The sequence below is a fragment of the Grampus griseus genome (genome assembly GCF_964374135.1).
Source record: "Grampus griseus genome assembly, chromosome: 8".
NCBI lineage: Eukaryota > Metazoa > Chordata > Mammalia > Artiodactyla > Delphinidae > Grampus > Grampus griseus.
The window spans coordinates 105,242,282-105,270,054 of NC_139002.1; the positions used below are offsets into that span (position 1 = coordinate 105,242,282).

Sequence of the window (27,773 nt, forward strand, 5' to 3'; positions counted from 1 at the left end):
ACTGCAGATGCTGCCCAGTGCTTCAGGACCAGTATGAGCCACAGAAGGACCCCGAGACACTGGCAGCCTGACAGGGAGTGGTTCTCACACCAGGACGAGAGTCTGCAGAGCATGTGAGGGCGCCCTGCCCTGGAGAGCAGGGAAGGAGGCTGGGTCACATGCATCGTTAAGTGTGTTGCTTGATCCAAAGGCAGTCACATTGTCCTGTGTGTACCTCACCAGCCATGACTGATCGACTTTACTTTCTCGAATTTAAATTAATGGAAAAAAAAAAAGAGAGAGATTTCCAGTTCAAGATATTAGAGTAGAACCTGAAATGCACCCTGTCCTTCTCAAACACATCAAAATCAGAGAAGGATAAAAAGCGTTAATAATGACATTCCAACCACATAGAAATGAAAAGGGGAATTCTGTGTAGACTTGAAATAAGGCTCTCTTTGAAGGAAAGAAATAGGAAGAAATCCACAGCCTGGGGCGGGAGCTGAAGCCTTGTGACTTAGCCAGGAAGCAGGAACACAGCCAAACCAAATGCACAGGCTTGGGGCCAGGGCTGGAGAGCAAGGTTGAGAGCCTTCCGTGACTGAGGCCAGGTCTCCCCCAGGAGCGTGAGGCAGGGGGCCAGAAATGCCCTCCCTGCCGGGTCACAAACAGGACCAACCCAGAAATCAGGAGTGCAGAATTGGGGATGGAAGTAAGTACAGAGGGAAGTAAGTAAGTAAGTAAGTACAGAGGGAAGCAGTATACCTGGTTTTGTTTCATATCCAGCAGGAGGATAGACATATGAACTAGCTTTTGCTGGAAAAAGAAATTTTGGCATGACTGTTAAAAATGTAAGGGAGGGGACTTCCCTGGTGGCGCAGTGGTTAAGAATCCGCCTGCCACTGCAGGAGACACAGGTTCAAGCCCTGGTCCGGGAAGATCTCACATGCCGCGGAGCAACCAAGCCTGTACACCACAACTACTGAAGCCCGCACGCCCAGAGCCTGTGCTCCACAACAAGAGAAGCCACCGCAATGAGAAGCCCGTGCACCGCAATGAAGAGTAGCCCCTGCTCACCGCAACTAGAGAAAGCCCGCACACAGCAAGGAAGACCCAACGCAGCCAAAAATAAATAATTTTTTTGAAAAAAGGAAGGAAAAAAATGTAAGGGAAACCACTAAAAATAGAAATAAAATGTATAACTTTCAAACCAATACTGGGGAAGAAGGGAATAGCACAAAGAAAACTCAGTTAATTCAGTAGAAGTCCGGAAAATAGAGGAAAAAGAAATAAAGAGAAAGAATGCTAAATAGAAAACACAATATAATATGGCAGATATATGTTCCAATGGCAATACCAATAAATGTAAACAGGACAGACTCTCTTTTTATTTATTTATTTTGCGTTACGCGGGCCTCTCACTGTTGTGGCTTCTCCCGCTGTGGAGCACAGGCTCTGGATGCGCAGGCTCAGTGGCCATGGCTCACGGGCCCAGCCGCTCCGCGGCATGTGGGATCCTCCCGGACCGGGGCACCAACCCGCGTCCCCTGCATTGGCAGGCGGACTCTCAACCACTGCGCCACCAGGGAAGCCCCAGACTCTCTTCTTAAAAGACAGAGATTGATTGAGTTAAAATAAAACAAAATGAAATTTAATTAGATGTTGTTTTAAAAGCCATCCCTAAAACAAGAGAAAGATTGAAAATAAAAAGAAAAAAAACTCCAAACACTAATAAAAAGAAAGCTGGTGTAGCAATAGTAATATCAGAGATCATAGACCTCAAGGCAAAATTGTTAAAAGAGATGCAGAGAAATATTTTATATTAGAAAAAGGAACAACCATCAAGAAAACATTCTTTAAAATATAGGTGTTCAGGGACTTCCCTGGCGGTCCAGTGGTTAAAAATCTGTCTTCCAATGCAGGGGATGTGGGTTCAATCCCTGGTTGGGGAACTAAGATCCCACATGCCTTGGGGCAACTAAGCCCGCACTCTGCAACTACTGAGCCCGCGCACCACAGCTAGAGAGAAGCCCACGTGCTGCAATGAAAGATCCCGCATTTCACAACAAAGATCCCGCGTGCCGCAACTAAGACCCGAGCAGCCAAATAAATAAATAATATTTAATAAACGAAAATAAAGTATAGGTGTCCAAAATTGGCTCACGGAAATAAACAAACAGCCCTAAAAGAAATGGAAATGGTGATCAGATCACTCCTAAGCAGAGCCCTCAGTTTCAGACGGCCTTACGGTGGGTTCTAGTGACACTTCAGGAGATGATAACTTTTACCCTCAGAAAACTCCTGCAATGTATAGGAAAAGATGGGAAGGGGCACAGCTCATTTTAACAAAACTGGAAGAGATCCCCTGGAGAAAATCTGAGCTGGAGCTGGAGAGGTCAGCACGGGCCTTGAGTGCCAGGCCCGGGGACTTGGGCTTTGCCCTGAGGACACGAGGGAACCACGAAGGGTCTCAGGCAGGAGAGGGGCAAAATGGATCCGAAGTTTACAACAATCCTGCTCGTTCCATGGTGCAAAGAAGTGATTGCAGGGGCCGAGACTTGAGGCTGGGGGACCTCAAGGAGGCTTTGCAAAATTCCAGGTGAAAGCTGATGGGTCACTGCCATGGGGTGGGGCCTAAAGGCACAGGAACAGGGTGTGCTCAGAAGGCAGAGTTGGCAGGTTGCAGTGGATATGGGGACAGGGAGGCATCCTGGATGCCTCCCAGCTTCTGGCCTGGAGGCTGGTAGGGGAGACAGACATGAACAGTGGCATAGGATGAGACAGGTGAGAGCCAGGGTCTGGGATGCCTTGGAAGAGGGCTTCCTGGAGGAGGTGATACTGAGTGGAGCCTGGCAAGTGGGTGCTCTAGATGGGTGGGGACTGAGTGGGGGACTGAGGGTCAGGAGACCTCAGGCCGAGTTCTGGCAGCTGTGCCGTCTTGGGCAGGCAACTCAGCGTGGCTAATATACTCTGTCCTCTTCTGAAAATGGGGGTTCATCATTCCCATGCCCTGGGTTGTGGGAGGATTAAGAAGATAACACATGGCAAGTGCTTGGCACAGAGCCTGGCACTGGACGAACTGGAGCTCCTGCCCCTCACTCTTAGTTTCCCACGGGCCCATGCCCAGCATCTCCCATCCACAGCATCACCCGGCTGCCTTCTCCCCATGGCCTTGTGTTCCCTTTTGACCCCGTTAGATAGGGATGAGGAGAGAATCCACCCTCTGGCTCCATCTTGCCCCCCTTCTGCCACCCCAAAGGGAGGGATCCATGGACTCGGGTCTGAGCTCCGGATTAGCTGTGTAATCCCCAGCTCTGTCTGGGCAATCTCTTTCCCTGCCCAGGAGAGGGGGCCTGGGGCTGGGAGTCAGGACTGCTGGGCCCTGGACCTGGTACTGCCCTACCCATCTGTGAGCCCTCAGACAAGGTGCCCAGGCTCTTGCCGCCTCTTTTGGAAACACCACTGACATCCTGCAATGACTGTCATATGTGTGCTGTGTCTGGGGCACTTTGGGAAAGAAGAAAGGCCTGGGTTTGATTCTAGCTCTACCACTCAGCAGCTTCATACCCATGGACAAGAGATGAAACCTCCATGGGCCTCAATTTTTTTCATGTAGAAAATGGAGTTAACACTATCCAGGGCTACTGTGGGGAATATATGAGAAAATAAGGGCATATTTCTTTGTAAATGGCACATCTCTCGAGAGACAGGGAAGGATGATTACAGGACAAGAGAATAGAGGAGCTGGGGAGGGCAGACCAAAACGGACATGCTTATCATGGGACTCAGAGCCAAAGGGTTCCAGAGAACTGACAAACTGATTAACAAGAGTTAATCAGGCTTCCAAGACTTCAAGAGAAGGCAAAGAACAGAGATCCTCCTCAGGTCACGGGAGCATTGCGGGGTGGGGAGGGAGTGGGCAGAAATGCCCTAAAACCCCAAGAGGAAGAGGTCCTGTGAAGAGTGGGCATGATGTGGCCTGGGCCTGACGACCTGCACGATAGCGGCTGAGTCCTTAAATGCCAGGTTGCCGAGGCAGTAGGAGCCGCTCCAGGATTTTGTGCGGGCGCATCAGGTGCCAACCTCTCCTGACAGGGGCTGAGGAAGGAATGGCTGGGAGAGTGTAGCAGCACTACAGCAAGAGGATGTGCCACCCACTGACTATCTCCACCCTCTTGGCCTCACCCCAACCTAGGACTCTAGACACACCTCCTCCGGGGAGACCTCCGCCAACAACCCCCAGTCTGCCGCGGCTCCCTGCGGCTAATGAGCAATCCTTTTCTGAGCCCAGGGGTGCCCGTAGTGGGTGAGGGGAAAATCATAGTCTGGGAGGGCTTGGACGGGGACAGAATAATTACAAGGCGGTCATGAGGGTCGGGCTGTCACCGATCTGATTTCTCCTCCTTCCCCTATACGCTTGTGCATACAACAAGAGCACGCGAAATGTGGAACTTGCAGAAAACACCAGAACCAGCAGAAGGTGACATGCGAGGTTTGTTTACTTGGGGATTGAAAGGCTGAGGGTCCACGGGCTAATGTGATGGAGCAGCGCGGGCGAGCAAGAGAGTAAATACCAATCCCGCGAAGGGAGAAAGGCGGTCCGAAAGCCCGCGGGACTGCATCTCCCAGCAGCCTCAGCGCCAGACAGGGCATTTCCGGCCTCTCCGCCCTCCTACGAGGAGGCGGGGCCAAGGGCGGGGCGGGAGTGGTGCAGGGAAGTTTCGGCGCGCCGCTGGCGCCAGGGCGCGTGACGTTCTTCCTGTGCGCCGCCTAGCGTCTAGGTCGCGCCGGTTCCTCAGCCTCAGGGCCGTGAAGGTGACAGCTGGAGCTGACCGGCTTGGTCCCCGCGATGCTGGCAGCACGGCGGCTGCTCGGCGGGTCGCTCCCCGCACGGGTGTCTGTGCGATTCAGCGGCGATACGGTGAGGCCTGACCTGGCTCGGGCCAGGGGTGCTCGCGGGCCGGCTCTCGCTGCCGCGCCTGTGCGCGCTCCATCCCTTGGGTCTGTAATGCCTTCTGGAGAACATTCTCATCTCCCCAGTCCGGCAGGAAGGTTGCCGATCCGGCTTGGGTGTAGAAGGGGAACGGGTCCAAACGGGAGGCTGACTCACCCCGCCCCCAGCCCTCTGGCCCCTTGGCTTCCCTTATTTAACAGCCGCGCGACTTAACGGAAAATTTTGCAGGTGGCAAAGTGTCCTTATCTCATTCCTTTCCCGCCACAGCTTTGTAGGGCGTGAAGGGGCCACTGACCCATTTTACAGATGCAGACAATAGCTTTGGAGAGGGCCGTGCGCCTCCTCATTCTTCGTTCAGCGCTCCGATCCCCATATTGGCTTTTAAGGGGTTGGGTGTCTGGAAGCCAGGTCCCCTTAGCCCTCAGCTGGGGTGCTCCTCACTGGGTCACGTGGAATTCCAGACCCACCTCGCCTCAACAGTTTTATCCCGAGCGGGTCTCCCTCCGTCATCTTGTGTCCCAGCCGCAGTGAGGCATTTCTTTTCCTTCCGAAAGTGCATTTTGTCGCCAGCAGAGTTTAGTAACACAAGGCTTTGGCCTAACCAAGTTTTGGTCCAGCAGCACAGCCAGGCAAGTAAATGGACATAGCATCACACTGGGCTCGGGGGGGTGTAGTATGTGCTGTGCACAGTTCAGGTGTGGGCTTTGGCCACGGACACACCTGAGCTTAGATTCCATCTGCTCCTTTGGGCTGTGTGCCTTTCATAAGCTCAGTTTGCTCTGAGCCTCAGTTTCCTCTTCTGTACAATGGAGGAAATCGTTCCTGTCTCAAGGTTATGAGGATGAAATGGGGTCTTGGATATAGAAAACTTAGTTTCGTGCCTGCTAACAGGAAGTGCTTACTAAGTGATGATGGCAGCTATGATGCTATGAAGGGTTCTGAGGCTTAGGCCCCTGCTCTCCTCCCAGCCCAGCCCTCTCCAATCAGGGGGACTCAAAACTCTGTACCTTCTGGCCTGGCCCCTCATGACCTCAGAGCCCTGCTGGGCCTGCTGACCCTCTGTGTCCGCAGACAGCGCCCAAGAAAACCTCATTTGGCTCGCTGAAGGATGAAGACCGGATCTTCACCAACCTGTATGGCCGCCATGACTGGAGGTGAGATGGTGCCCTTAGGCTGGTGGTTCCCGAGGCAGGGCCTCCCCCTTACTGCCTTCCCCACTCTGTCCAGGCTGAAAGGTGCCCAGAGTCGAGGTGACTGGTACAAGACAAAGGAGATTCTGCTGAAGGGGCCTGACTGGATCCTGGGTGAGGTCAAGACGTCGGGCTTGCGGGGCCGTGGAGGTGCTGGCTTCCCAACTGGCCTTAAATGGAGCTTCATGAATAAGCCCTCAGATGGCAGGTGTGTGTAGGCAGGCAGAAATGGGGTTTCAGGAGAGACCTTGGGGGTGGCTGTGGCTTACCTGGGCCTTTGGGCTGTTTCCTTGGAAACTAAGAGTGAATGAAATGGGAAAACATAACCAGAGCTCAGGTAGGTGGGATCCAGTTCTCTCTGGTCTTCCTCAGGGGATACTGGGGGGGAAGCAGAATCGACACAAAACTTTGACTCAGTCAGACTTAACTGGTCAATGCTTAGCTCTGCCTTTTAGTCATATATCTTTGGGCAGTCTCCTGGCCTTTCCGAACCTCAGGTTTCTGTTCTGTAAGTGGATATTATATCGTGCAGGGATGAAAGAGATAATGTTCGTACAGCTTTTGGCCTGCACTGTGGTTGGACCCTAGAAAGCAAAGGCTGAATGTCAGCTATTTTGCCTCCTTTTGGCTCCAGAGATACGGTGGAGGTTCACAGAATGCTCTTTGTGACCAAAAGCAGATTGGGGCTCTTGGGAAAGCAAAGATTTTTCCTGTGGTCATACCCACCCAAATACGGAATAGGCAGTGAGCTCCCTGTCATTGGTGGTGAGCAAGCAGAGCCCCTGGGAACATGTCAGGAGGACAAAGAGGGATTGGCTGTCAGAGGAGGCTTCCCTGGGTGGAGTGGGGTGGCATGTGGTTGAAGGCCCAACCCTGGTGGCCCTGTAGCCTGACTGACCTGCTGGCCCCCACAGGCCCAAGTATCTGGTGGTGAACGCGGATGAGGGGGAGCCGGGCACCTGCAAGGACCGGGAGATCATGCGCCACGATCCCCACAAGCTGGTGGAAGGCTGCCTAGTGGGGGGCCGGGCCATGGGTGCCCGTGCCGCCTACATCTACATCCGCGGGGAATTCTACAATGAGGCGTCCAATCTACAGGTGGGCAGAGGTGGGGCGTCAACAGAGGAGAAGGTGCTCAGTGTGCACTTACATGCCCCAATCCTAGGCAGAGTTGTTCTTAGATTTTAGCTCCTGATCTGTCTGGGGTCGCACTAGGAGAGTGGTGATCACTCCTGCATGCCTTGTGTCCTGAATGGGACGTGGCCCCCGATGCCTCTGTCTCTTTCTGTATGTTCCAGAGCTTCTGCTTGGGCTCCATGACTTTCCAGGGCTCCATGACTCCTGGGGAAGGGGTAGGCTGGAGAACTCCCATATGGGCATTTTTCCTGGAGGGTCAAGGGGTCATTTCAGTAATTTTCAGCTCAGTGATGCCTGTAGTAATCGGTCCAGGGCCAAAGCCTCACCTTTCTATTAGGCTGCTACACAACAGTGATGAAGGATGTGGGAGTAATAACCTGGCACATGGTAGCATTATGTGTAAGTGTTATTATTATTATTATTACATATTTAAAAATAAGCCTCCAGGGTCTTTTCTTCTACTCAGAAGCAGTACTTGTTCATTATGAAGATAGGAAACCACACACACACAAAAGGAAACTCTCCCACAGATCCACCACCTGGAGAAACTACTTGCTGAAATTTTCATTATTGTCCTAAAGTCTTTAAAAATACATATAGTTGGAGAATTTGTTAAATGTTATTACAGAAGTAGCACATGCATCGTAAAAACCCCCACCCCCTCCCAGAGCGTCCTCTGCTTGTGTCCAGAGGGAGCTTTTGCTCTGGACCTTGGTGATGGGCTCACTGGGCCAGTGCCCCTCCCTCCCACACACAGAGTTCCTGGGCCCTTGGGGACCGTGTCCTCACACCCCTGTCCCACAGGTAGCCATCCGAGAGGCCTACGAGGCTGGTCTGATTGGCAAGAATGCCTGCGGCTCCGGCTATGATTTCGACGTGTTTGTGGTGCGTGGGGCTGGGGCCTACATTTGCGGGGAGGAGACAGCGCTCATCGAGTCCATCGAGGGCAAGCAGGGCAAGCCCCGCCTAAAGCCTCCCTTCCCTGCAGACGTGGGTAAGACCTGGCACCTGGCCCGATCCTGGGCCTTGTCCTGTGTCCTGTGGAGTCCAGGATCTGTTTTCAGGTCCCCACTGGTCATTCTTAGGGAATTTCTGAGTCCCTTCTGCACTGGGCGCCTGACACACAGAGCAGGGTGGGAACAACATAGAGGCTCCACCAGTGCCACCTGCAGTCCCTCATCCTGCCTCAGCTCCCATGTCAGATACCCAAGTCCTCTCGAACCTTCCGGGAACTCGGGGCAGGACGGTGAAAAGGCAGCGCAGCTCCTGCTGGAATCTGGGGTCCGGTGGGGGACGAGAATAACAAGGGGTGAAAGCAGGGCTCTCTGCCACCGGAGCAGGACCCTGGACATACCCCATTGCCAGGAAACCCGCCGCAACCTGTCCCCACCCACTGGAAGCCACCGATTTCTCATCCCATTGCCCCCACAGGAGTGTTCGGCTGCCCTACAACCGTGGCCAACGTGGAGACAGTGGCCGTGTCCCCTACCATCTGCCGCCGAGGGGGTGCGTGGTTTGCCAGCTTTGGCCGCGAACGCAACTCAGGCACCAAGCTGTTCAACATCTCTGGCCACGTCAACCACCCTTGCACCGTGGAGGAGGAGATGTCTGTACCGCTGAAGGAACTGATCGAAAAGCATGCCGGTGAGGCCTGGGGCCAGCCAGCAGGGTGGGAGAGCCTCAGGAGCTGGGGCTGGGGCTAGCAGAGGTCCTGGGCTCAGGGCTAGGCAGGTGTGCCGGCCCCAGCCCTGACCATCCATCCTTTTGGGGACTGACTGGGGCCCCAGGGGGTGTCACGGGTGGCTGGGACAACCTCCTTGCTGTGATTCCTGGCGGCTCGTCCACCCCACTGATCCCCAAGTCCGTGTGTGAGACGGTGCTGATGGACTTCGATGCGCTGGTGCAGGCGCAGACGGGCCTGGGCACGGCTGCTGTGATCGTCATGGACCGCTCGGTAAGGGTTGGCCCATGCTCCCCACCCAGTCCCTGCCTTATGCCAGCCTGGTTAGTAACCCTTCCGGGGCCTCTCGGAGAACTCCTGCCAGCTCTTGGGTCCTGGTTCGTGTCACCTGAGATACAGTGAGGTGGGAGAGGTGGGGAGCAAGGCTTCTCTGGGGGACACGCCCGTGGAGCCTGGGCGGGGCGGGATGCCCACGGCAGGGGGAGGAGACAGCCAGAGTGCCGCTGGAATCAGGAGGGTGTGCCGCCGGGGGGCGCTGAGGCTCAGGCCTTGGGTGCCTCCTCACTGTCCCTTGTCTCCCCAGACGGATATCGTGAAAGCCATCGCCCGCCTCATCGAGTTCTACAAGCACGAGAGCTGTGGCCAGTGCACCCCATGCCGCGAGGGTAAGCGCGCTGGGCAGGCTGGGGCTTTCTCTGTGGCTCGCGCCAGGCCTGGGCCGGGCACTGGACCCTGAATAAACAGCTGCTGCTTCCCAGCCTGCTGTGGCTGCTCTGAGCCCCACCCTCCCTGTGGCCCGCACCCCTCGAGTTCCATCCCCCCGCACCCCGGCTTAGGGAGATCACCAGGCCCTCTCTTGCTGCCACGGCCCAGGTGTGGACTGGATGAACAAGGTGATGGCCCGCTTTGTGAAGGGGGACGCCCGGCCGGCTGAGATCGACTCCCTGTGGGAGATCAGCAAGCAGATAGAGGGCCACACCATTTGTGCTCTGGGCGACGGAGCTGCCTGGCCCGTGCAGGTACTCGCTGCCCTGCTGCGTGGTGCTGGGGGCGGTGCTGAGAGCCCGGGCGTTGGGGGATTTTCAGGCCCTGCTGCACCCAGCACCCTGACCCTCACCCCCAGGGCCTGATCCGACACTTCCGGCCGGAGCTCGAGGAGCGGATGCAGCGGTTCGCCCAGCAGCACCAGGCCAGGCAAGCCGCTTCCTGAGCCCGCCGCGCTGGGCCGGCATCCATCTGCCTGGACGGCTGGACAATAAAGCAAGTGCTGCCCACTCGGTGCGTCTTTTCTGTGGCCTTGCTCTTCACTCTGCCTCTGCGGCCCATTATTCCTGGAGGCTTGTTTCCCAGACGGAGGTGGAGGTTTGGGAGGGATAGGTCAGCACAAGTTTTCGTTGTGAATTTACACTTGGCCTCCTGTGCGTCAGTCTGTCATAGACCATCCTGAGCATTGACCCCTCAGTGCAAGAAGCGGGTGGGGAGGGGGAAACTGTGGCCTGGGGTGCAGACCTGGGCCTGGCCCAGTGAAGGCCTCTGGAGGATGGGAGCAAGGAGGACAGGGCCCAGTCTGCTCTGTGAGGCGATGGGCAGGGAAAGAACCGGCTGTCCGGTCTGGTTTGGAGGAGAGGTTTATTCTTGCTTCATGATTTGGCAGTGGGGTGAATTTGAAACGGGGGAAGGAAGGAAGCAATTGACTAGGGGTGGACATGGTGGGTGAGGCAGCCCCAGGTCCTCGCAGCTCCATGGAGGCGGCTGCGGGTCAGTGTCGGGGACAGGCGGTGGGCAGGGCCAGGCCGGGTGCCCCCGCTACTCGCTGAGCTGGAGGCGCGCGCCGTCCAGCGGGTGCCACGGCTCCAGCTGGTGGTCAGTGCGGCCCAGCCCTTCGCGCCAGTGCTGCTGGTGCTCCCCGCTGGCCTGGCTACTCAGCTGCACCCCGCCTGGGTTGGGGGACAGGTCAGGAGCCGTGTGGGAGTCCATTGGGCCCACCCCCCAGCTCCCCGACATTCCCACTCACCAGTGAAGTCGCCAGCTGTGCCCAGGTCATAATCCCACACAGACACCAGCAGTGTCTTCTGCGCCAGCTCCTCCCGTGGGCCTGTGCAGAAGAATTCCTGCAGGGAAGGGGGCAGAAAGGCAGGAGGGAGGCAGCCTTGGGTCCTTCACAGCCTCAGAAACAGACTCAGACAGGTGAATGGCTCAGGGTAGCTGGGGCCTGTGCTCTCAGAAGCAGGATGTTGACCCCCCTCCTCCCACCCCCAGCAGCCAGGACTGCCTCCCCCCAGCCCTGGCCTACCTCGTTGAACTCAGGGTTCAGGGTCTTCTTCTGAACACTGGTCTTATATTTCGATTTCTTCCCTCCATTCGGATGCAGGTAACTGATCGGGAAGAACGGGGTCAGCTTAGGTGTGGCCCTGGAGAGCTGAGCCCCGAGCGGCTCAGAGGAACCCTCACTGTCCACCTGTCCACCCCTTTTCACACTCACAGGCGGACGAAGGGGTCCGAGTAGCCGTTGGCATCCATGGGGGCGAGGGGGGCACAGCGCAGCACACCCACCAGCAGGCTGCCCCGCTGAGAGCTGTAGCACAGTGACAGCAGGACGCGCCCACGCTCCTCCCCGGCTACCTCAGCCTCCACCTCGGGCAGGGGGTAGGCTTGGGGTCAGCTCCCGTGTGGCCCGTAGCCCACCACCCACCAGTGCTGGCCTGGACGTGAGAATGCAAACTGGCTGCAGAGAAGTCAGGGGCCAGTGGTTTGATTTCATGATTCAATTTACAAAAACAATCACTGGCTTAGTGCCCTGGAAGGAAACTTCCAGCTCAGCTCTATCCTCCAGGGCCTGAGAAGGGGACGCCAGGCCACGTGACTGGCCAGTTCGGGGCATCTTTGTCATGGAGGGAAAGGGAACTGATGTCCCTAAGGGCCACAAACATGCTAGGAGCTTCCTAGGTGGCCTGCCATTAGGTACCCATCACCACCCTCCCGCAGGGTAAGCCTGGTGCCACAGAAGCAGCTCCAAGAGGCTGTTCTCTACCCAAGGACATACAGGTCTGTTCAGCTACAAAGCCCACCCTCCTCACACCCCGCAGCCCAAGCGGCCAGATTCTGAACATCCTTTGCCACACTTGGCCCCTGGTGCTTCCAAAGGACTTGCAAGGATGCCTTGGAGAGAATGTGCTTCTCCCACACTTAACGAGAGATTTGATTTGCCGAAAGCCCAGCCACCTTGCTGGCGTTCAGCTCTCAGTAACGGAGTGCTCCGTGAGCCAAGGGGCTGCTGTGCGGGGTCTGGGCCAGGAAGTGCTTGTGGCGGGTCCCTGCCCCACCCAGTAGGGCTCCGCAGCTTCGCCTTGACTGACTGACAGTCACAGCAACATGCGGCTCCACTAGGGGGCGGGGCAGCAGCACCTGGCCCTCTGGCCCGGAGGAGCTGCGGAGGGCCCTGCCTCAGCCTTGGAGGTGCCGGGGGCCTGCTGGGCTGCAGGGGTTCTGCCCAGGTCTTTGGTTTCCTATTGCAAATCCCCTGCGGTCACCATCGCTGCCTCCTGCCAAGGGCCTGTGTTTATGACTACCAGCCCCAGAAGTGTGGTAGTCGGGCAGACCTAGCAGCCGTGCAGCCCCACCATATCCATTCTCTCCCGGACCTTGACCTGCCCTCCCAGCTCAGGCCAGGGACAAATCCCACTGGCTCCAGCCTCTGCCTCAAGCTGGCCTGTGTCTCTGCCCCCTGAGGGCTTGTGCCAGTGCCCCACAGCTCCCCTGGGCTGCCCTGGCAGGGGAAGTCACCCTCTGCCCAGCCCCTGGGGCCTGGCTGTTCCCTGAGACTATGAGCGCTCACAGGGCCGGTGAGCGAGATGGCCTCAGTTTCTCCAAGCCTGCCTGGGCCTGGACCCCTGTCTGGCCCACATCAATCCCTGCCTGACACACTTCAGCCTGGGCCAGCCCAGACCTGCCCCCCCAGTCCTCGCTGGAATCCGCCGTCCCACCCACCTCCTCATACAGAGACATGCCACGTGGTGTGTCCAGGCTCTTGGGCCTCTTGGTCTGAAAGAGCAGAGAGCCCGGTCCCCTTGGCTGCACACTGCCCAGGTCTCCCTCCCTGCATGCCCCACCCTGTGCACCAGCCCACTCACCAGCCTCCGCCTCTCCAGACACACATCGAAGCTCCTGGCTTGGTTGGGCACCAGCTTCCCCAGGGGCACCCGCAGCTCCCGCAGGGGAGGCGCCCGCCGCCGTTGCTGCAGCTGTGGGTCCTCCCAGACGCACAGCCTGGTGGCCACGCAGGTCAGACCTGGCCAGGCAAGCCCTCACCCCCACCTCGGCCCTGCCCCCTTGTGGCCCAGGCCCTATCCTCACCACAGGGTGTTGCGCCGGGTGTCCTGGAGGGTGAAGCCATGAGTGCCTCCTCCCAGACAGGCCCCCCTTGTGCCCCGAACCATGCGTGTCCGCAGCTGGCTGGCCTGGGGGCTGAGCAGGGAGGGTCAGAGCCTTGTCGGGCCCCAGGGCCCCAGCCTGGTCCCCCTCCCTCATATAGCCTCTAGTTGCACATCCCAGCAACGGGGGGCTCCCTGTCTGAGGTCGAGGCCTTGGGGAAGAGGGGCATGGCAGGCCAGGTGGGTGTTCCAGGCTGGGTGTGCGGCCAAGGGACAGCAGTAGGGGCCTGTGTCTCACCCTCACCTTGCTGGCCCCAGGCAGCAGGTTGGCTTTGACATAGGTGTCCACGGAGCCCGAGGCCGGTGGCTTGAGGCCCTGGGAAGAGACAGTGGATGTGGGACAGGCCCAGGGCCCACACCTGGGACCCAGGGATGCCACCCCATCCTCACCTTGGCCCGGTGAGCTGTGCAGTGCAGTGTTCTACTGTCTGTGTCAAAAAGAAGCGTGGGGCTTCCCTGGTGGCGCAGTGGTTGAGAGTCCACCTGCCAATGCAGGGGACACGGGTTCGTGCCCCGGTCCGGGCAGATCCCACATGCCACGGAGCGGCTGGGCCCATGAGCCATGGCCGCTGAGCCTGCGCGTCCGGAGCCTGTGCTCCGCAACGGGAGAAGCCACAGCAGTGAGAGGCCTGCGTACTGCAAAAAAAAAAAAAAAAAGAAGCGTGAACTTGAGGATGCCGAGGGTGGCTAAGGGCAGGTGGCCGGCAGGTCAGCTTCTACATCAACCTCTGCCCCGGTGCCATGCCTCCTGCCCTGCCCCTCCCCAGGTCGGAAGCCTGGGGATGCCCCAGACCCCATCCTGGCTGGGCTGGGCCCAGAGGGTCCCCCTTGTCCCCCGCGCCCACTCACTGCTGTTGTCTGAGTCTCCCTCTGGCTCTGGGTCCGGCTGGGACTGGGATGCAGAGTGGATGGTGGGGGGTCACTGGAGGGTGTAGGTCTCAGGTGTGCAGGATGGGCTCAGCGAAGGGGTAGAAGTGCGGGAAGTAGTCGGAAATGAGGTGGATGGGCCGGATGGGGCCCAGGCTCACGTCAATAGCCACGTGTTCCTGCACGCTCACCGCCCCCGGCCCACCGTGCCCGCCATGGGGGCCTGGACATGGAGGTGGCACTCAGAGGAGCCCCTGGGCACCGGAGATGAGGGCACCGCACCAGGCCAACCAGACAGGGCGAGGAGGCATCACTGAGGGTGTTGGCGGGGGGCGGGGGGGTCCTGGGCAGCAGCTGGGACCTGAGGACAGAGTGTAAGTTCAAGGTCGGCAGGGTGGGGTCCTCCAGCCGGGAGGGGGACCCCGTGGGCTGGCAGGTAGGCCGGCTGGGCTACTTACCGCTCTGAGAGCTCCTCCATCTGCTTTGGGTCGCTGCCGCCTGACGGAGGTGACCCAGAGAGCCAGAGTGTGGCCCTGGGGACGGGGGAAGGGGTGGGACTCAGAACGCTTCTCTGGGGCCCAGGAGACCAGCAGCTCCCTGCCCTCCACCCCAAGGGCCCCTTCCCTAGTGCTGGGGCCCAGCCTCCCTCCTTCTCCCCCAACCCCTCCCCAATTCACACACAACCGGAGAGTTATTTTTACCGCCATCACGTGACCCTGCTCCCAGGTGAGGCTGGAGGGCCAGAGGTGATACAAGGGGTATGAGGGGCAATGGGAGGGGAGTGTGGGGAGGAAGGGGTAGGTGAGACAGAGGGGTTGGGGGAGAGCGTGTGGGGAGGCGTGTGGGAAGGGGGAGGGGTGTGGAGGGCAGGCTGGGGGGAGGGGAGATGGGCGGGCGGGGAGGGCTCTGCAGAGACGGGGTGGGGGTGCCACCGCAACCCGGTCCCCTTGGAGCTCAAGCTTCTTAACACCTGAATCCGATCACTTTGGCACCTCTCTCCCCCTCTGCCAGCCTGGAATAAAATCCTAACCCATCACTGAGGCTGGTCCCCTTGGCCGCTCACTGGGGCCCCGAGTGCTGGGCCCCTCCCCCCATGTCCCCAAGCCCCCTCTTGGTTTCCTAGAACACCCCAAGCTGTGTGCACATGCTGCTTCTTGTGCCCCGACTTTCCTCCCTTGCCCTTTGACCTGGCCTGCTCCCGCTTAGCTATGGTCTCAAGGTCACTCTCTGCAGGGGAACGTGGCTGCCTTTACCTGCTCAACCTTCCGTCTTTCCCCAGGGGTCCTTTGGGGGCCACACCTTCACTACTCTCACTCTAGGAGGTTCACCCTGCTCCCCAGGCCTGTGCCCCAGACCCTGCCAATCAATGAATTCCAAATCCAGCAGCCACGTGACAGCTTCAGGGAAGGGCATGTGACCCGAAGCAGGCCAATAAAGTACAATTCTGGGATAGACTGGCCCAGAAAGAGAAGCTGTTTTCTGTTGATGGGATGCTGGTACCGTGCCATCCTAGAGCTGTTGCCCTCTCCTCACCTCTCACCCCTGTGGAGTAGAGAATGCTCCTAAGAGTGAGGCCAATACAGTGGAAAGAAGAGTCCCTGAGCTCCTGGATCCAGCTATACCTGAAGCTGGTCTATCTCTGGAGTTTGTAATCACCATTCTTCCTTTGGCAAAGTCAGCTAGTGGGTGGGGTTTTCTATCACTTGTCCTGCCTAATACTGCCCAGTCCACCGTGTCAAGGTTAGACTGCCCACCCCTTCAACTCTCTCACAGAGATTTACATGATCGATACATAATTCCATTACATATCTGTGAGTAATTAATGTACAATCACATGATTATCTGTGTGACCTGGTCTCAGATCTCCCACAGACTGAGCACCCCCAGAGGGCAGAGTAGCATCTGGCCGGTGCACAGATGGGACCCCAGCATAGCACCTGGCACATGGTGGGAGCTTGGCATGTTAGAGGTTTGCAGTAGCAGGCAGGGCTCCTTTCTGGATGCCTACTGCCCAGCACATGGTCAGCCAGGCACGGAAGATGGAACAGGAGCTCGTACAGGGTAGTGGCTAGGAGTTTGGTCTCTGGAGTCAGAGAGGGCCTGGTTCAAATCCCAAACCGGGGTGACCTTGGGCAAGGTGTCTACCCTCCCTGAGCCTCAGTCTCACCAGCCAGGGACAGCGTTGGCCCCATCTCACAGGGTTGTGGTGAGAGTGAAATGAGAAAAAAGACTCCAGGCACCTGGCACACAGTGAGTGGGCACAGCAAGTAACAGGGTGATTATCCAGAGGCACCCTAGCCAGGAGGCCAGCTGTCCCATGGGGTCTGCCCAAGGTCAGGGCTCCAGTGCAGAAGGTGCAGTCGCCACAGAATTGGCAAAGGCTCTTTATTCAGTCCTGGAGTGGAGCTGGCGTGGCAGGGCAAAGGCAGGGGCTGCTCAGGGCCAGGTCATCAGCCCCTGGGCAGCTCAGGGCTGGCCAGGCAGGGCTGGTAGATGCCAGGTGCCAGCAGCTGCAGGGTGAACTCAGTGATGACGGCCGTGAGCCCCCAGATCCGGTGTGGCCCGTGTAGGAAGACAGGCAGTGTGTAGCGGAAGTGGCCACCATGGCAGAAGTGGGTATAGCCCTGGTTCTGTTCCTGCAGCAGATGGGCCAGGGGCAGTGCAAACACTTCATCCACCTGTGGGCAGGAGGCAGCGAGAGGGTAGACAGAGCACTGGCCACTGCAGCCTCCGCCCATCTGGACGACCCAGACTCCACCCCAGCATCTCCCCACTCACCTCATCGGGGTTGGGCCTGAGGCTCTGGGGATCCAGTGGGCCCACGCCGGCCAGCACCGGCACCACAGTGGTCTTTCGCTGAGGCAGGAGGAGGACAGGCAGTCAGGGGAGGCACGCCCTCGACAGGGCTTTGGGGCTGGGGCAGGGAGCCTGAGAGGAAGACTCCAGGGGCCTTTAGCAGTGCAGGCCAGGTCCACCCGGCCCCTGCCCTTGGACTCGCTCCAGCCACGCTGACTGACTCAGGCCCCCCAAACACACTGGACCCATTCAGGCCTCTGGGCCTTCGCTTTTCCTTATTTTTACTACCCTAAAATCTCCCAGTGGTCATTCAGTCCCTGCCTACCCTGCAAAGCCCTCCCCAACCTTTGTCCACGGAGCAGAGCAGAGCTGATTCACCCTGGAGCCACCTCCACCCCAGGACCTGAGCCTCAGTATCCCTCGTGAAAGGGGATAAAATACCCCTGGTCCCTTCCTGACGGGCTGTGTGAGGGTGGAACACAACTGCCAGGCAGGTGTCCCCACCGTACTCCGTGACTGCCACAGTCCATGACCACCCTCCTTGTCCCTGGGGTCCCTGCTCCTAGCCCAGGGCAAGCAGAGGGGCTGAATGGGGCAAGGGCCGGTGGTGGTTTCAGGGCCTGGCGGGCTTACCTGGTCGTGCACGGGCCTCAGGACTCCCCACACGTGCTCCTCAGGCACAACCAGGCCCACCTCCTCGCGGGTCTCCCTCAGGGCCGTGTGCACCACGTCGCGGTCAGTGGGGTCACACTTGCCTCCTGGGAAACTGAACAGGCACAGGGAGCCTGGTTCTCGGGCTGCTGGGGCCGTGGAGGGGTGGGGGTGGAGGCTGTGGCAGTGACCCACCTAAATAACGTCTCCGCCCCTAGTTTGCAGAGAGGGCTAGGCAAGCCACACGACCTCTCCAGGCCGTTTACTTCCCTGAACAACGGGAGTAAGGGAGAGAGGCCCTGGGGCTCAGACATGCAAACTCTGCTTATGGTGGCCCCAGAGGCGCTGACATTGACTCTAGGGTGTCCCCAGTTCCCGCCGGGGGCGGGGCCAGGGCGGGAAGCCAGGTAACCCCGCCCCGCGCGCTTCCTCGGCTCGGGGACACGAATCTCCCAGTAGTCGCTGGAAGGGGGCGGAGTCTTGCCTTTCTGGAGGGGGACACAGATCTGAACGAGGTGTCGAGCGATCCGCGCGGCGCCCGGGCAGGACCACCTGCGGCGCCAGATTCGGGGCGGAGGGACGTGGGTTGCTGACTCCCGCCATAGCCCTCTGCCTGACGGGCTCTCAGACCCAGACCCATTCTACAGAGGCGGAAACCGAGGCTCGGAAAGGCTCAGTGCCTTGCCCACGACCCTGTGGTCTCCGGGTTCAGCGGCCTCTTCCTAGAAGGGAGAGGAGTTCCCGGCCGGTGTACCTGACGTCACCCTTGTGCCTCCCGGGCAGGCGGCTGGACCGCAGCGTGTAGAGCAGCGCCGGGACCCCACGCACCGAGCACAGCGGCACGAGAACCGCGGCCGCCGCAGGTCGCGCGCGGAGCCGGGCCGTGGCCCCCGCCAGCAACCGCCGGCAGCGCCGCTCGCCCTCCGCCGACAGGCAGTCGGGCAGCATGTCCGGCCCAGCGCGGCCGGGAAACCGAGGTCACCGGGCAGAGCGCACACTCCAGGGTGTCTCGGGAATCTGGGGGGCGGGCCGTGGGAGGAGTCTGCCCGCAGGGTGGGGCTCCGTAGCGGCAGCGGCCTTGCCCACGGGGCGGGGCCCGATTAAGGGGCGGGCCCAGGCCGGGAAGGGGCCTCTCCGCGAGTTGTGGGGCGTGGCCAAGGGGCGTCACCAGATAGCCTGGACTTCCGGTAGAGGGGCGGGCCTGGGGCGGAGCGGATGGTGTGGAGAGTGTCTTCTTACGAACGCCTAGAGCAGCTGGCGTCGCGCCTGGCCCGGCGACCGGGCACGGCCGTGCTGACCGCGGGGTTCGCGAGTCGGGGTGTCTGGCTGTTAAGGCCCCGCCGGGACCCGCGTTTCTCCGTGCCCGCGGGGGTCCGGGACCTCAGAGGAAGTGCTCCAGGATGTTCGGGGTCGGCGTTTAGGGGGTCTACGGGGCGGGAGGAAATGGTGTGAGTGGGCCCCAGACCTCCCCTCACACCTTCTGCCTTCCCGTCCCCTTCCCTGCCCTTCCCACCCCAAGTTGCCCGCCACTTAGCCTTTGTGCTTGCTCTTCCCTCTGCCTGGAATTTCTCCCCCACCTTCTCCCTCTGTCCAAACCCTTCCCAGTCCTCCAAGGCCCAGCTCCGGAACCACCTCCTCCAGGAAGTCCCCCCGACGCCCCTGCCCCTGCTCTCAGCACCTCGTCCCGGCACCGTTCTCTCTGCCTCCCCCTCTCTGTCCACACAGATGCCCAGGGAGCTTGCTGAACATGCGGAAGCCCCTTCCTGGGGGCCCCGTGGCCCCGTCCACTACGCAGGCTCTGGTCCCACTGTGTCTGTGGGCCTGGGGCCTGACCTTTCGCCTGCTCTGTGGAGCCCTTCGGCAGGCAGGGGCGGAGGCTGCTGGGACTCCGGGTCCGGACTCTGAGCAGGGGCCGTGGAGATATAGGCCTGAAGGTGGGGCAAGCAGGAATGAGGCAGGGGGTCAAGATGGAGAACCCAGGCCAAGGGTCATGGTCAGAGTCAGACAGTGGGACCCCGGGACAAGCCAGTGGGCGTGACCCTGAAGGAAGGGTCAGAGGTCTTAGGAGATGCCTGGGGATAGGGATGGGGTGAGGGGGTGGGTTAGGGCAGCTGGGCGGAGCTGTCAGGGGCCAGACGGTACCAGGAGTCCGGGTCACTCTCCCTAAAGCCCTTGGCAAAAGGGTTGCTGGTGAGTTTCAGCTGGGTGCTCTGCAGAGGAGAAAGGGTAGTTATGGGCCAGCCCTGAGCTGGGGAAAGGCTGTGGGCCCCGGGCTCAGCCACCCTCTCCTCGCTGGACCACCCCGTCCCCAATCTGGAGGCCCCGGGACCTGGGCCCTTCAGCCCAGGAGCCACAGAGCCAGTGGGCATGAAGGCAGGGGAAGGACTGTGGGTAGATGCCCACTGAGTCCGGGAAGGAGAGAAGGGCAGGGGTCTGTGTGCCTGTGGGGCCTAAGAGCCTGGCGCCTCAGTTTCCCCCCTGTGAGGTGGGCTGGCAGCTGCCTCACGAGCTCTGGCCTGACCCGCCCGGTGGTTCTGATATGCCGTCACGGCCGTGAACTGGGTCTCCGTGAAGATGAAGGACTTGAAGTTCTCCTGCGTGTAGCGCTGGCTGTCTTTGCGTGGGTCCACGAAGACCACGTGGAAGCGCAGCTGGTAGCGGTGCACAGGGCTGAGAATGATCTGCGGGGGGTGCGGAAGGGGTGGGACAGCCGCAGACCCTCTCTGGGGCCGAAGCCCTTCTTCCAGGGCCCGCTGCCCCCATCTGATAGCGGCGGTGCCAGGTCTGAACTTGAGAGTCTGCAGTTCTGTATCAAAGGCCCCTTTGTTGGAGGTTCCAGGCTGCTTGGTGTCTCTCACTCCCACGCCCCAGCTGTCTCGGAACTATCCGGGATCTGACCACCTTTCCCACCCCACTGGCTCCACCCCGCCAGGCCACCGTCATCTTTCTCCTGGATTTCCGCAGCTGCTTCCTGGCTGCACTCCCTGCACACAGCAGCCCCAGTGAGTCAGCTCAGAGCCCTCGTGAGCTACACAGAGTAAAGACCAGAATCCTCTCCACAGCCAACTGGCCCTGCAGAGCAGTGCTGGATGCCCCTAGGATCCCTTCCCCTCCCACTGCCCCTCTGAGCTCCACCCCAGCCAAACGGGAGTCTCCTCACAGCTTCCTCAACTCCCCAGCATTCTCCAGCCTCAGGGCCTTTGCACTTGCTGTTCCGTCTGCCTGCAACGGCTCCTCCTTCTGTACGCACAGGCTCCCTCCTCCACTTCCATCAGACCCCTCTTCAAATAGCGCCTCAGCTGCTTCCTGAGCCCCCTGAACTCAACGGCCCCCTCCGTCTCAGCCCCGCTCCCTGTTTCCTTTCTCTCCCGGCATTTATCACCCTTCTGCCGTCTGGATTCCTTTCTCTCCTGGCATTTATCACCCTTCTGCCGTCTGGATTCTTTGCTTACCATCTGCCTGGCACCCCAGGAGGTGAGCCCCCGTGAGGGCCGGGATCTTTGTCTGTTTGACACAGTGTCAGTGGTGCCGGGTTCCTGCACCTACGTGGGCCTGGCCCACCCGCCTGGCAGTCTCTGCTGTCCGACCCCCGGCCAGGTGAACTCGGGCACCAAATGCCCAGCCAGCCCTGGCTCGGGCTTCATCACAATCAGGCCTCAGCGTCCCCTGCCCTGGCCCAACCCCTCCCCACTGTGGCCCAGGCCTCACGTGGCCGTTGTCGTCCAGCAGGTTGTTGGTCAGCATGAGCTTGTCGAAGGACACAATCTGGCGCATGCACTGTGCGCCCTTGGCCGGCGAGTCGGGGTGGAAGTGCACGCGGCCAGGCGTGGTTGGGTCCGCCTTGCCCGCCACCAGCCAGGCCGAGCTATGGAAGGCATACCTGGGGACAGAGCGAGGTGGCGAGGGCGCCCCGACTGCAGTCCACGGCACCTCATCTGCTGCCCCCACCCGGAGCCAAGACTGACGGGGCATCTCTCCTACTGCCCATGCACTGGCCCTGTCGGCACATGAAGAACCGGAGGCTCCAGAGTGCCATCTGGCCTGGGTTCACCTGCTGCACCTGCTGCCCTGGGCTAGCCCACCCTACCTTCCCAGGTGCGCCCACTGCTGCCCAGGATGGGCCCCCCCCCAACACTGCTCCGACTGGCCCCTGCCTCCCTCAGGGTGCTGGTGGGGGTCTACTTCCTCGACCAAGTGCCTGAGGTCTGAGCTGTGACCCCCAGCCAGGCCCGGACCTGTATCTCTTGTCATCCAAAGGCATGAAGTCCATGAGCAGGGCGTAGTCAGCCAGCGTGTCCATGCCCAGGATCTTCACCTGGAAGGTGGGGAACATCCTCCTGCTGGAGGGGCTGCTCAGCAGCTCGACTGTGGTTCCGGCCTGCCCCCCACTCCCGCCACCGCCCCACCGCCCCCCCTGCCACTGCTCATACCTGCCCACCTTGGTGACAATCATCTCTGTGCCCAGCTGGTTGAATTCCTCCCACAGAGCCTTCATCTCCAGCTGAACCGTCACATCAGATACACGTGGGTTCTTGGGGCCCTGCTCTGTGGGCTCAGCCATGGCTTGGGCCCCTGTGGAGCTGGTGGAAGGGCCTGATGGTAACAGGGAGTCCAGCTGGGACTTCCAGCTGGAGCTCGTCATGGGCAAAGGGTAGGTCTCCGAGGGGGCAAATACCCCGAGGCCGGCAGAGAGGAAGGTTGGAGAGGGAGGACAGAGTGTGGGCCCCTGTTCACCTCACTCACCCCCACTCCACCCAGCCAGCCTTCATCTTTCAGGCTGCACCTAGAAGCCTCTTCTTCCAGGAAGCTCCCCCTGACTGCCAGGCCTGTTTTCCCACAGGATCCCCAACTCGGCATCACTTCATGAGGTTAATGCTCACTTAAAGCTCCTGGAGACCAGAGACAGGACCTTTCAGGCTCCCCAGGGAATCTTTGAGCCATCAAGAGGCCTAGTGGCCTTGAGCAAATTGTTTCACCTCCCAGAGCCTCAGTTTCCACATCTGTCACAAACGGTTCTTAATATCTGCCTTATAGGGCTGTTGTGAGGATTTGTGAGGACACACACGAGCCTGGCACCCAGTAGGCCCTTCATAAAGGACATCTGTTATGGATGACGTGACACGTGGGGTCATGGGGGTGGGGGGGTCTTTCTCAGCTCTGGGGAGACCTGGCTGCCTCGTGCTGCTTAAGGAATACTGAGCTGAAGGAGATCCCCGAATTACCACGAACAACTCTTACCCATCTCTGACCCCCCAAACTGGCCCAAATCCTGCCTCCAGAAGCTGGTTCTAACATCTTCTGCTCTGGCCTCCTCACGTTTTTCTAAGGAGGCCACCTTTTGATCTGTAGCCCTGGCACAAGTCTTGGCCAAAAACTTTGCCACAGCTCCACCCTTCTGACTAAAAAAAAAAAACCTAACTATCGATACAACGAGATACTGCTTTACACCCACAGGGATGGCGATTACCAAAATCCAAAACAATCACAAAAACAAGAAATGAAACATTACAAGTGTTGGCGGGGATGTGGAGAAATTGGAACTCTTGTGCATTGCTGGTGGAATCTCAAATGGTGTAAACCCTGTGGAAAACTGCTGACAGCCCTTCAAAATATTAAAGATAGAATTACCATATGATCCGGCAGTTTCACTCCTAGGTATAAACCCAAAAGAATCCAGAGCAGGAACCCGAACAGATATGTGTACATCGGTGTTCATAGCAGCATCGTTCACAATAGCTAAAATGTGGAAGAAACCCTGGTGTCCATCAATGGAAGAGTGGATAAGCAGAACGTGTCTATACGGACACTGGAATATTATTCAGCCTTTAAAAGGAAGGAAATCGTGCCACAGGCTACAACGTGGATGAGCCTTGAGGATGTTATGCTAAGTGAAACAAGTCAGTCTCAAAAATACTGTGTGATTCCACTCATGAGAGGTGCCTAAAGGAGTCAAATTCATAGACAGAAAGTAGGAAGGTGGTTGCTAGGGACAGGGGGAGGGGAAGGGGAGTTAATATTTAATGGGGACAGAGTTTCAGTTTTGCAAGATGCAGAAAGTTCTGGGGATGGATGGTGGTGACGGTTGCACAACAGTATGAATGAACTTAATGCCACTGAACACTTAAAGATGGTTAAAATGATAATTTTTATGTTTTGTATATTTTAACACAATTACAATTTTAAAGCTAGGAAAAATATCCTGAGAAACAGTTTCTAGCAGCCCCGTAAGGGGCTGAGGACCTGGTAAAACCATGAGATCCTCTGGGCAGAGGTAGAATTTTGGTGTTGGATGGATGGATGCAGAGACGGATAGATAGATGGGTAGACGGAGGTTCCTGGGATGGTATAGCGTGTGATGTGCTGGCCAGAGTCAGTGCACAGTAGGTGCCTGGTGAGAGTGTGGGGCTCTGGGCCCGCGGCCCCATCCTTAGCAGCCCTGAGGGCCACGTGTGAGAAGTGGTGCCTCACTAAAGCCCCTGGGAGTTCTGTAGTCTGGAGGTGGGTGGGTCTCACTGGGGCATGAGGGGCATGACGGGTGGATGGGCTAATGCCCCCCACCATCTGGACCAGGCCATTACATGGGCAACTGCCCATCACCCAGCTGTCCTGCTGGAGCACGTACATCATCCCGGTAACCGATGCCAGCCCCCAGGGTCCATGGTGATGCGTCCCAAGTCGGGGAGGCTCATGGCTTTGCTGGTCCTGGGGCCTTCACAGGCTGGTTACTGGCTTCCAAGTCTTCTACAAGCCTACACCCTGCCCATCCCAGTCAATGTGCCGCCCCTGGGCACCCTCAATAACCCTGGGCAGGGCCCTGTCCTCTGCCCAACTCCTCTAAAAGCCAGCACCTCTTGGGGTCAGGAGTTGACAGTTTCCCACCAGCATGAAGTCAGGTTTGGAGGGGAAGTTAGAGGTTCCTTGTCCAGCCCCCACCAAACCTTGATACTCACGGGGTGAGGCCCAGAGAGGGGCGGAGCCAGGCCCACGCTCACCAACGTCTGATAAGGCTTTCACTTCCCAGAAATGGCTGTGTCTCCCTGCCTGTCAGCACCCCTATATTTGCACTTGGGTGGCTGTGAGCCCATCGACCCCGCCTTGGGGGATCTGAGGGCTCAGCCTGGGGTGCCCCTGCCCCATGCTCTTGCCCAGGCCCTGGGTCCAGTGGCGTTTCCTTGGTCCCCACGCCCAGTCCCTGCCCCCCACCCCACTCACCCCCGAGCCTGAGCCCACCCATGGGGCTCCCTTGGCCGCCTACCCCTTACCTGCCATGGGGACAGCCCGGACTTCCGGCTCCTGGAGAAGGGCGGCTCAGCTGGGGTCCCTGCGTGTCCCGCCTCTGGTCAGTGCCTCCCGGTCTCCTGGTCCGTTCGGCAGCACGGCTGAGCTCTCGGGCCCTCACTCAGTCCCCAGTCTCCTGGCAGGACTGGCCTTCCCTCCTCGATCGCCCAGGTCTTGGTTCTCTACCCAAGCCAGGCACCTGGTCTCTGTAGGCAGGACCCTGGCTCTGGGGTGTGCAGAGCCCCTTCTCCAAGCCACCCTCGCACTGGACTGTGCAAGGCCCCCGGCTGGGCTGGTGCAGCTCCAGGCGGGATGCCGTGGGGGAGGAGCGCAGGTGGGAAGTCTCTGACGTGGCAAAGCCTCCTCTCCCTCTCCCGGTCCCCCCTCCCGGCTTCCTCCCTTCCCCAGCTAGGAGCCCCCCAGCCATTCCTGATCAATGGGCCCAGACACAGGGTAAGGGCCCATCTCGAGGACAGGCTGGGTGATCTGCAGGGGCCCACGCCTGGTTGACTGGAGCGGCCGGGGCTGACAGGGCCTCGGGGAGGTCAGGGGGCTGCGGTGGTGGCAGGAGCATGGAGGGGTGAATGGCAGAGGCGAAGCTCTCTCCCCAGGACCCAGACACCTGACCTGGGGCTGCTGGTGTGGAATCACCAGGGAGCTTGAGCAGAAAAGGCAAGGGGCAGCAGCCGCAAGTACCAGCAGAGGCAGAGCCCCAGGACTGGATGGCAGGAAGCCAGGTCCTCCTGACCGCTCGGCCCGAGCTATGAGTTATGCAACGCTACCAGGACCATGACATCTCCGTGCCTCAGTTTCCTCAACTGAACTAAGTGCATAATCACCTCTGCCTGGGATGGGCTGGCCCAGCCTGGGGGGCAGTAAGCTGTCCCCATCCTGGTTGACGGTGCCTACACAGTCCCCACAGGGGGGGACGCTGGCCCAGGTCAGAGGCCTCTGGGGCGTGTCCTGACCAGACACCTTCCCCAGGCGGCCCCTGCCTGTCTGGGGCTGGGCATTCAGGGAACACACAGATCTCCAGTCAGGAAGGCAGAGGAGGGGGGTTCCCCGAAGCTGGTGTCTGCCATGTGGTGCAAGGAGGGTCATCAGGCTAGACCCCGGTTAGCCCACTACAGGAGGGAGCATCGCAGGCTAGCCCCCAGGCCGGAGCACTAGGTGAGAGCCCACCGAGCTGGGCATGCTCGACTGGGGTCCCCAAAGGCGGCTGGACCCCCACACCTCCTCCAGAGTCTGGCACTGGGAACAAGGGGTTGGCAGAGGCCATACCTAACAGGGGGCAGAAAGGGGCTGCTCCTCTCGAGTGTGACACCCTGGCCCCTCCCAGAGCCACATGTCACATGTCAGGGGCAGACCTCTCCTCCCTTCAGCTCAGGGAGGCCTGCTGCTTCCACCCCCTGTGCCCCCGGTCCCTGCCTGCCAGGCTGGGAGGATTCCCTCGGGGAGAGCATGGGCCGACCCCTGGCATAGACCCACGGCCAGCTTTGGGAAGAAGGCTGCACCTGCACTGGAGTCTGCTGCTGGGCAAGATGGGGGAGAGTTCTCTGCGCCTGTGTTGGAGGGTCCCAGCAGCCCCCAGGTGCCACCCTGTCCCAAGATGCACAGTGGGGCAGGTGAGAAATAGGCAGGTGATGGAGGGGTTTGGGGGATCTGCACCAGTCCTAGTGGCTCCCCCTCAACCCGGACTCCCAGGGGTCCGGGGTTCTGCTGGCTCCGTGTGTGTGTGTGCTTGCACATGCCTTTGGTCCGTGTGCTGGGACACCCCCGCCCCATACACACACATGCTCATGCGTACATGGGCACACTCACATGTCAGCCCAAATGCATAAACGAACTCAAGACCTGATGACCTGCCACCACTGCTGTGTACATGTGCACACGCTCCTCTTACACACATACACACAAACACATACACACCATGCACACAGGCACGCTTCCCTTTACAGCCTCCTCCCCGGCCAGTCTGCCCTTCCTGCCAGGGGCGCCTGCTGGCCCCCTGCCCCCTCATCCCTCTTGCCTGCCAGCCTGTCCCTGGTGCCCCCCATATCCTTCCCACCTTCTCATCTCGCTGCTCAATAGCAGAAGTCAGCGTGGCAGCTGTGCCCGCGGGGAGATGGCTGAGCCAGGCGGCGGGGGTGTAGAGGGCCCAGAGAGTGATGCCTGGAGAGGACGGAGCTCTGGGCTCCACCAGCCCCACTGTCAGGCAGGAGCGATGCTCTCAACACGGGGCGGGGTGGGGTGTGGGCCCCGGGGGTGGAGCATGGAAAGTGTGAGGCTGTGTCCAGGCATCATCCCACCCCATCTAGTTCAGCCCTGCTGTGGACACCCTGCAGAGAGTGCCTGGGGCAGGACTGAGGGGACCCCAGCCGCAGACCCTGTGCCCGCTCCCTCCCCGACGCTGACTTCTGTCCTGGGTGGTGCAGGAGACTTCTGCCTGCCCTACCTGCCCTACCTGCACCTCTTCCCTGCATCCCTGTGCCTGGACGGCTGTCCTGGGTGGGGAGAGCCTTGTCGAGCTGCACCTCTTCCCCAGCCTTGACGCCCCCTGAGCCCCCATGAGCCCTGAGCTCATTACACACCTGGAAATGCACATCTGGGCTGTGCCACCAGCCACATATGGATCCCCCGGAAGAATGGCCAAGGTACTGAGGCTCTCAGAAACACATGTGTGTGCAGACGCCCCCCACACACACACACACACACAACCACGGAGCACCTGGGGCAGGCACACACCTGGACACCCACACACACGGGCACACAGAGATCGACTTTCTGGCCCTGGGAATGCAGAGGGGTTG

The 27,773-nt window shown here is 59.5% G+C and overlaps 3 protein-coding genes and 1 pseudogene across 4 annotated transcripts; 1 reads left to right on the top strand and 3 right to left on the bottom strand.

Moving 5' to 3' along the window:
- The first annotated feature begins 4,737 nt into the window (after positions 1-4,737).
- Positions 4,738-10,208, top strand: NDUFV1 (NADH:ubiquinone oxidoreductase core subunit V1). Its single transcript, XM_082661292.1, has 10 exons — positions 4,738-4,900; positions 6,005-6,087; positions 6,161-6,331; positions 7,038-7,221; positions 8,065-8,254; positions 8,692-8,904; positions 9,048-9,214; positions 9,525-9,606; positions 9,815-9,960; positions 10,065-10,208. The coding sequence occupies exons 1-10, from the start codon at positions 4,829-4,831 to the stop codon at positions 10,149-10,151; spliced, it is 1,395 nt and encodes a 464-aa protein (XP_082517418.1). The 5' UTR covers positions 4,738-4,828; the 3' UTR covers positions 10,152-10,208.
- Positions 10,209-10,580: 372 nt separating this feature from the next.
- LOC309826170 (double C2-like domain-containing protein gamma) lies at positions 10,581-15,333 on the bottom strand (annotated as a pseudogene). Its single transcript has 12 exons — positions 15,302-15,333; positions 14,697-14,771; positions 14,535-14,599; positions 14,221-14,461; positions 13,762-13,854; positions 13,616-13,687; positions 13,295-13,398; positions 13,072-13,207; positions 11,424-11,575; positions 11,235-11,316; positions 10,956-11,052; positions 10,581-10,878 (listed from the first exon to the last, which is right to left on the bottom strand). The product of its transcript is annotated as a double C2-like domain-containing protein gamma (transcript).
- Positions 15,334-16,609: 1,276 nt separating this feature from the next.
- On the bottom strand, positions 16,610-18,633 carry NUDT8 (nudix hydrolase 8; the record flags this gene model as incomplete). The annotated part of the gene is made up of 4 exons (XM_082660840.1): positions 16,610-16,916; positions 17,017-17,094; positions 17,668-17,800; positions 18,440-18,633. The coding sequence occupies 4 exons, from the start codon at positions 18,631-18,633 to the stop codon at positions 16,689-16,691; spliced, it is 633 nt and encodes a 210-aa protein (XP_082516966.1). The 3' UTR covers positions 16,610-16,688.
- A 287-nt stretch (positions 18,634-18,920) lies between these two features.
- Positions 18,921-24,312, bottom strand: TBX10 (T-box transcription factor 10; the record flags this gene model as incomplete). Its single annotated transcript, XM_082660134.1, is given in 11 exon segments — positions 18,921-19,111; positions 19,519-19,613; positions 19,828-19,895; positions 20,211-20,366; positions 21,394-21,565; positions 21,921-22,022; positions 22,116-22,382; positions 22,924-22,970; positions 22,973-23,009; positions 23,011-23,084; positions 24,283-24,312. Coding segments are annotated over 11 exon segments (1,239 nt in total).
- Positions 24,313-27,773: the final 3,461 nt, after the last annotated feature.

What these genes read in the sequence shown, in the direction of transcription:
- NDUFV1 (XM_082661292.1), top strand. Translation starts at nt 4,829, where the DNA reads ATGCTGGCAGCACGGCGGCTGCTCGGCGGGTCGCTCCCCGCACGGGTG. An exon ending in ACTGATCGAAAAGCATGCCG is followed by an intron (nt 8,905 to 9,047) that starts GTGAGGCCTGGG and finishes CTGGGGCCCCAG; the next exon opens with GGGGTGTCACGGGTGGCTGG. An exon ending in GAGCTGCCTGGCCCGTGCAG is followed by an intron (nt 9,961 to 10,064) that starts GTACTCGCTGCC and finishes CCTCACCCCCAG; the next exon opens with GGCCTGATCCGACACTTCCG.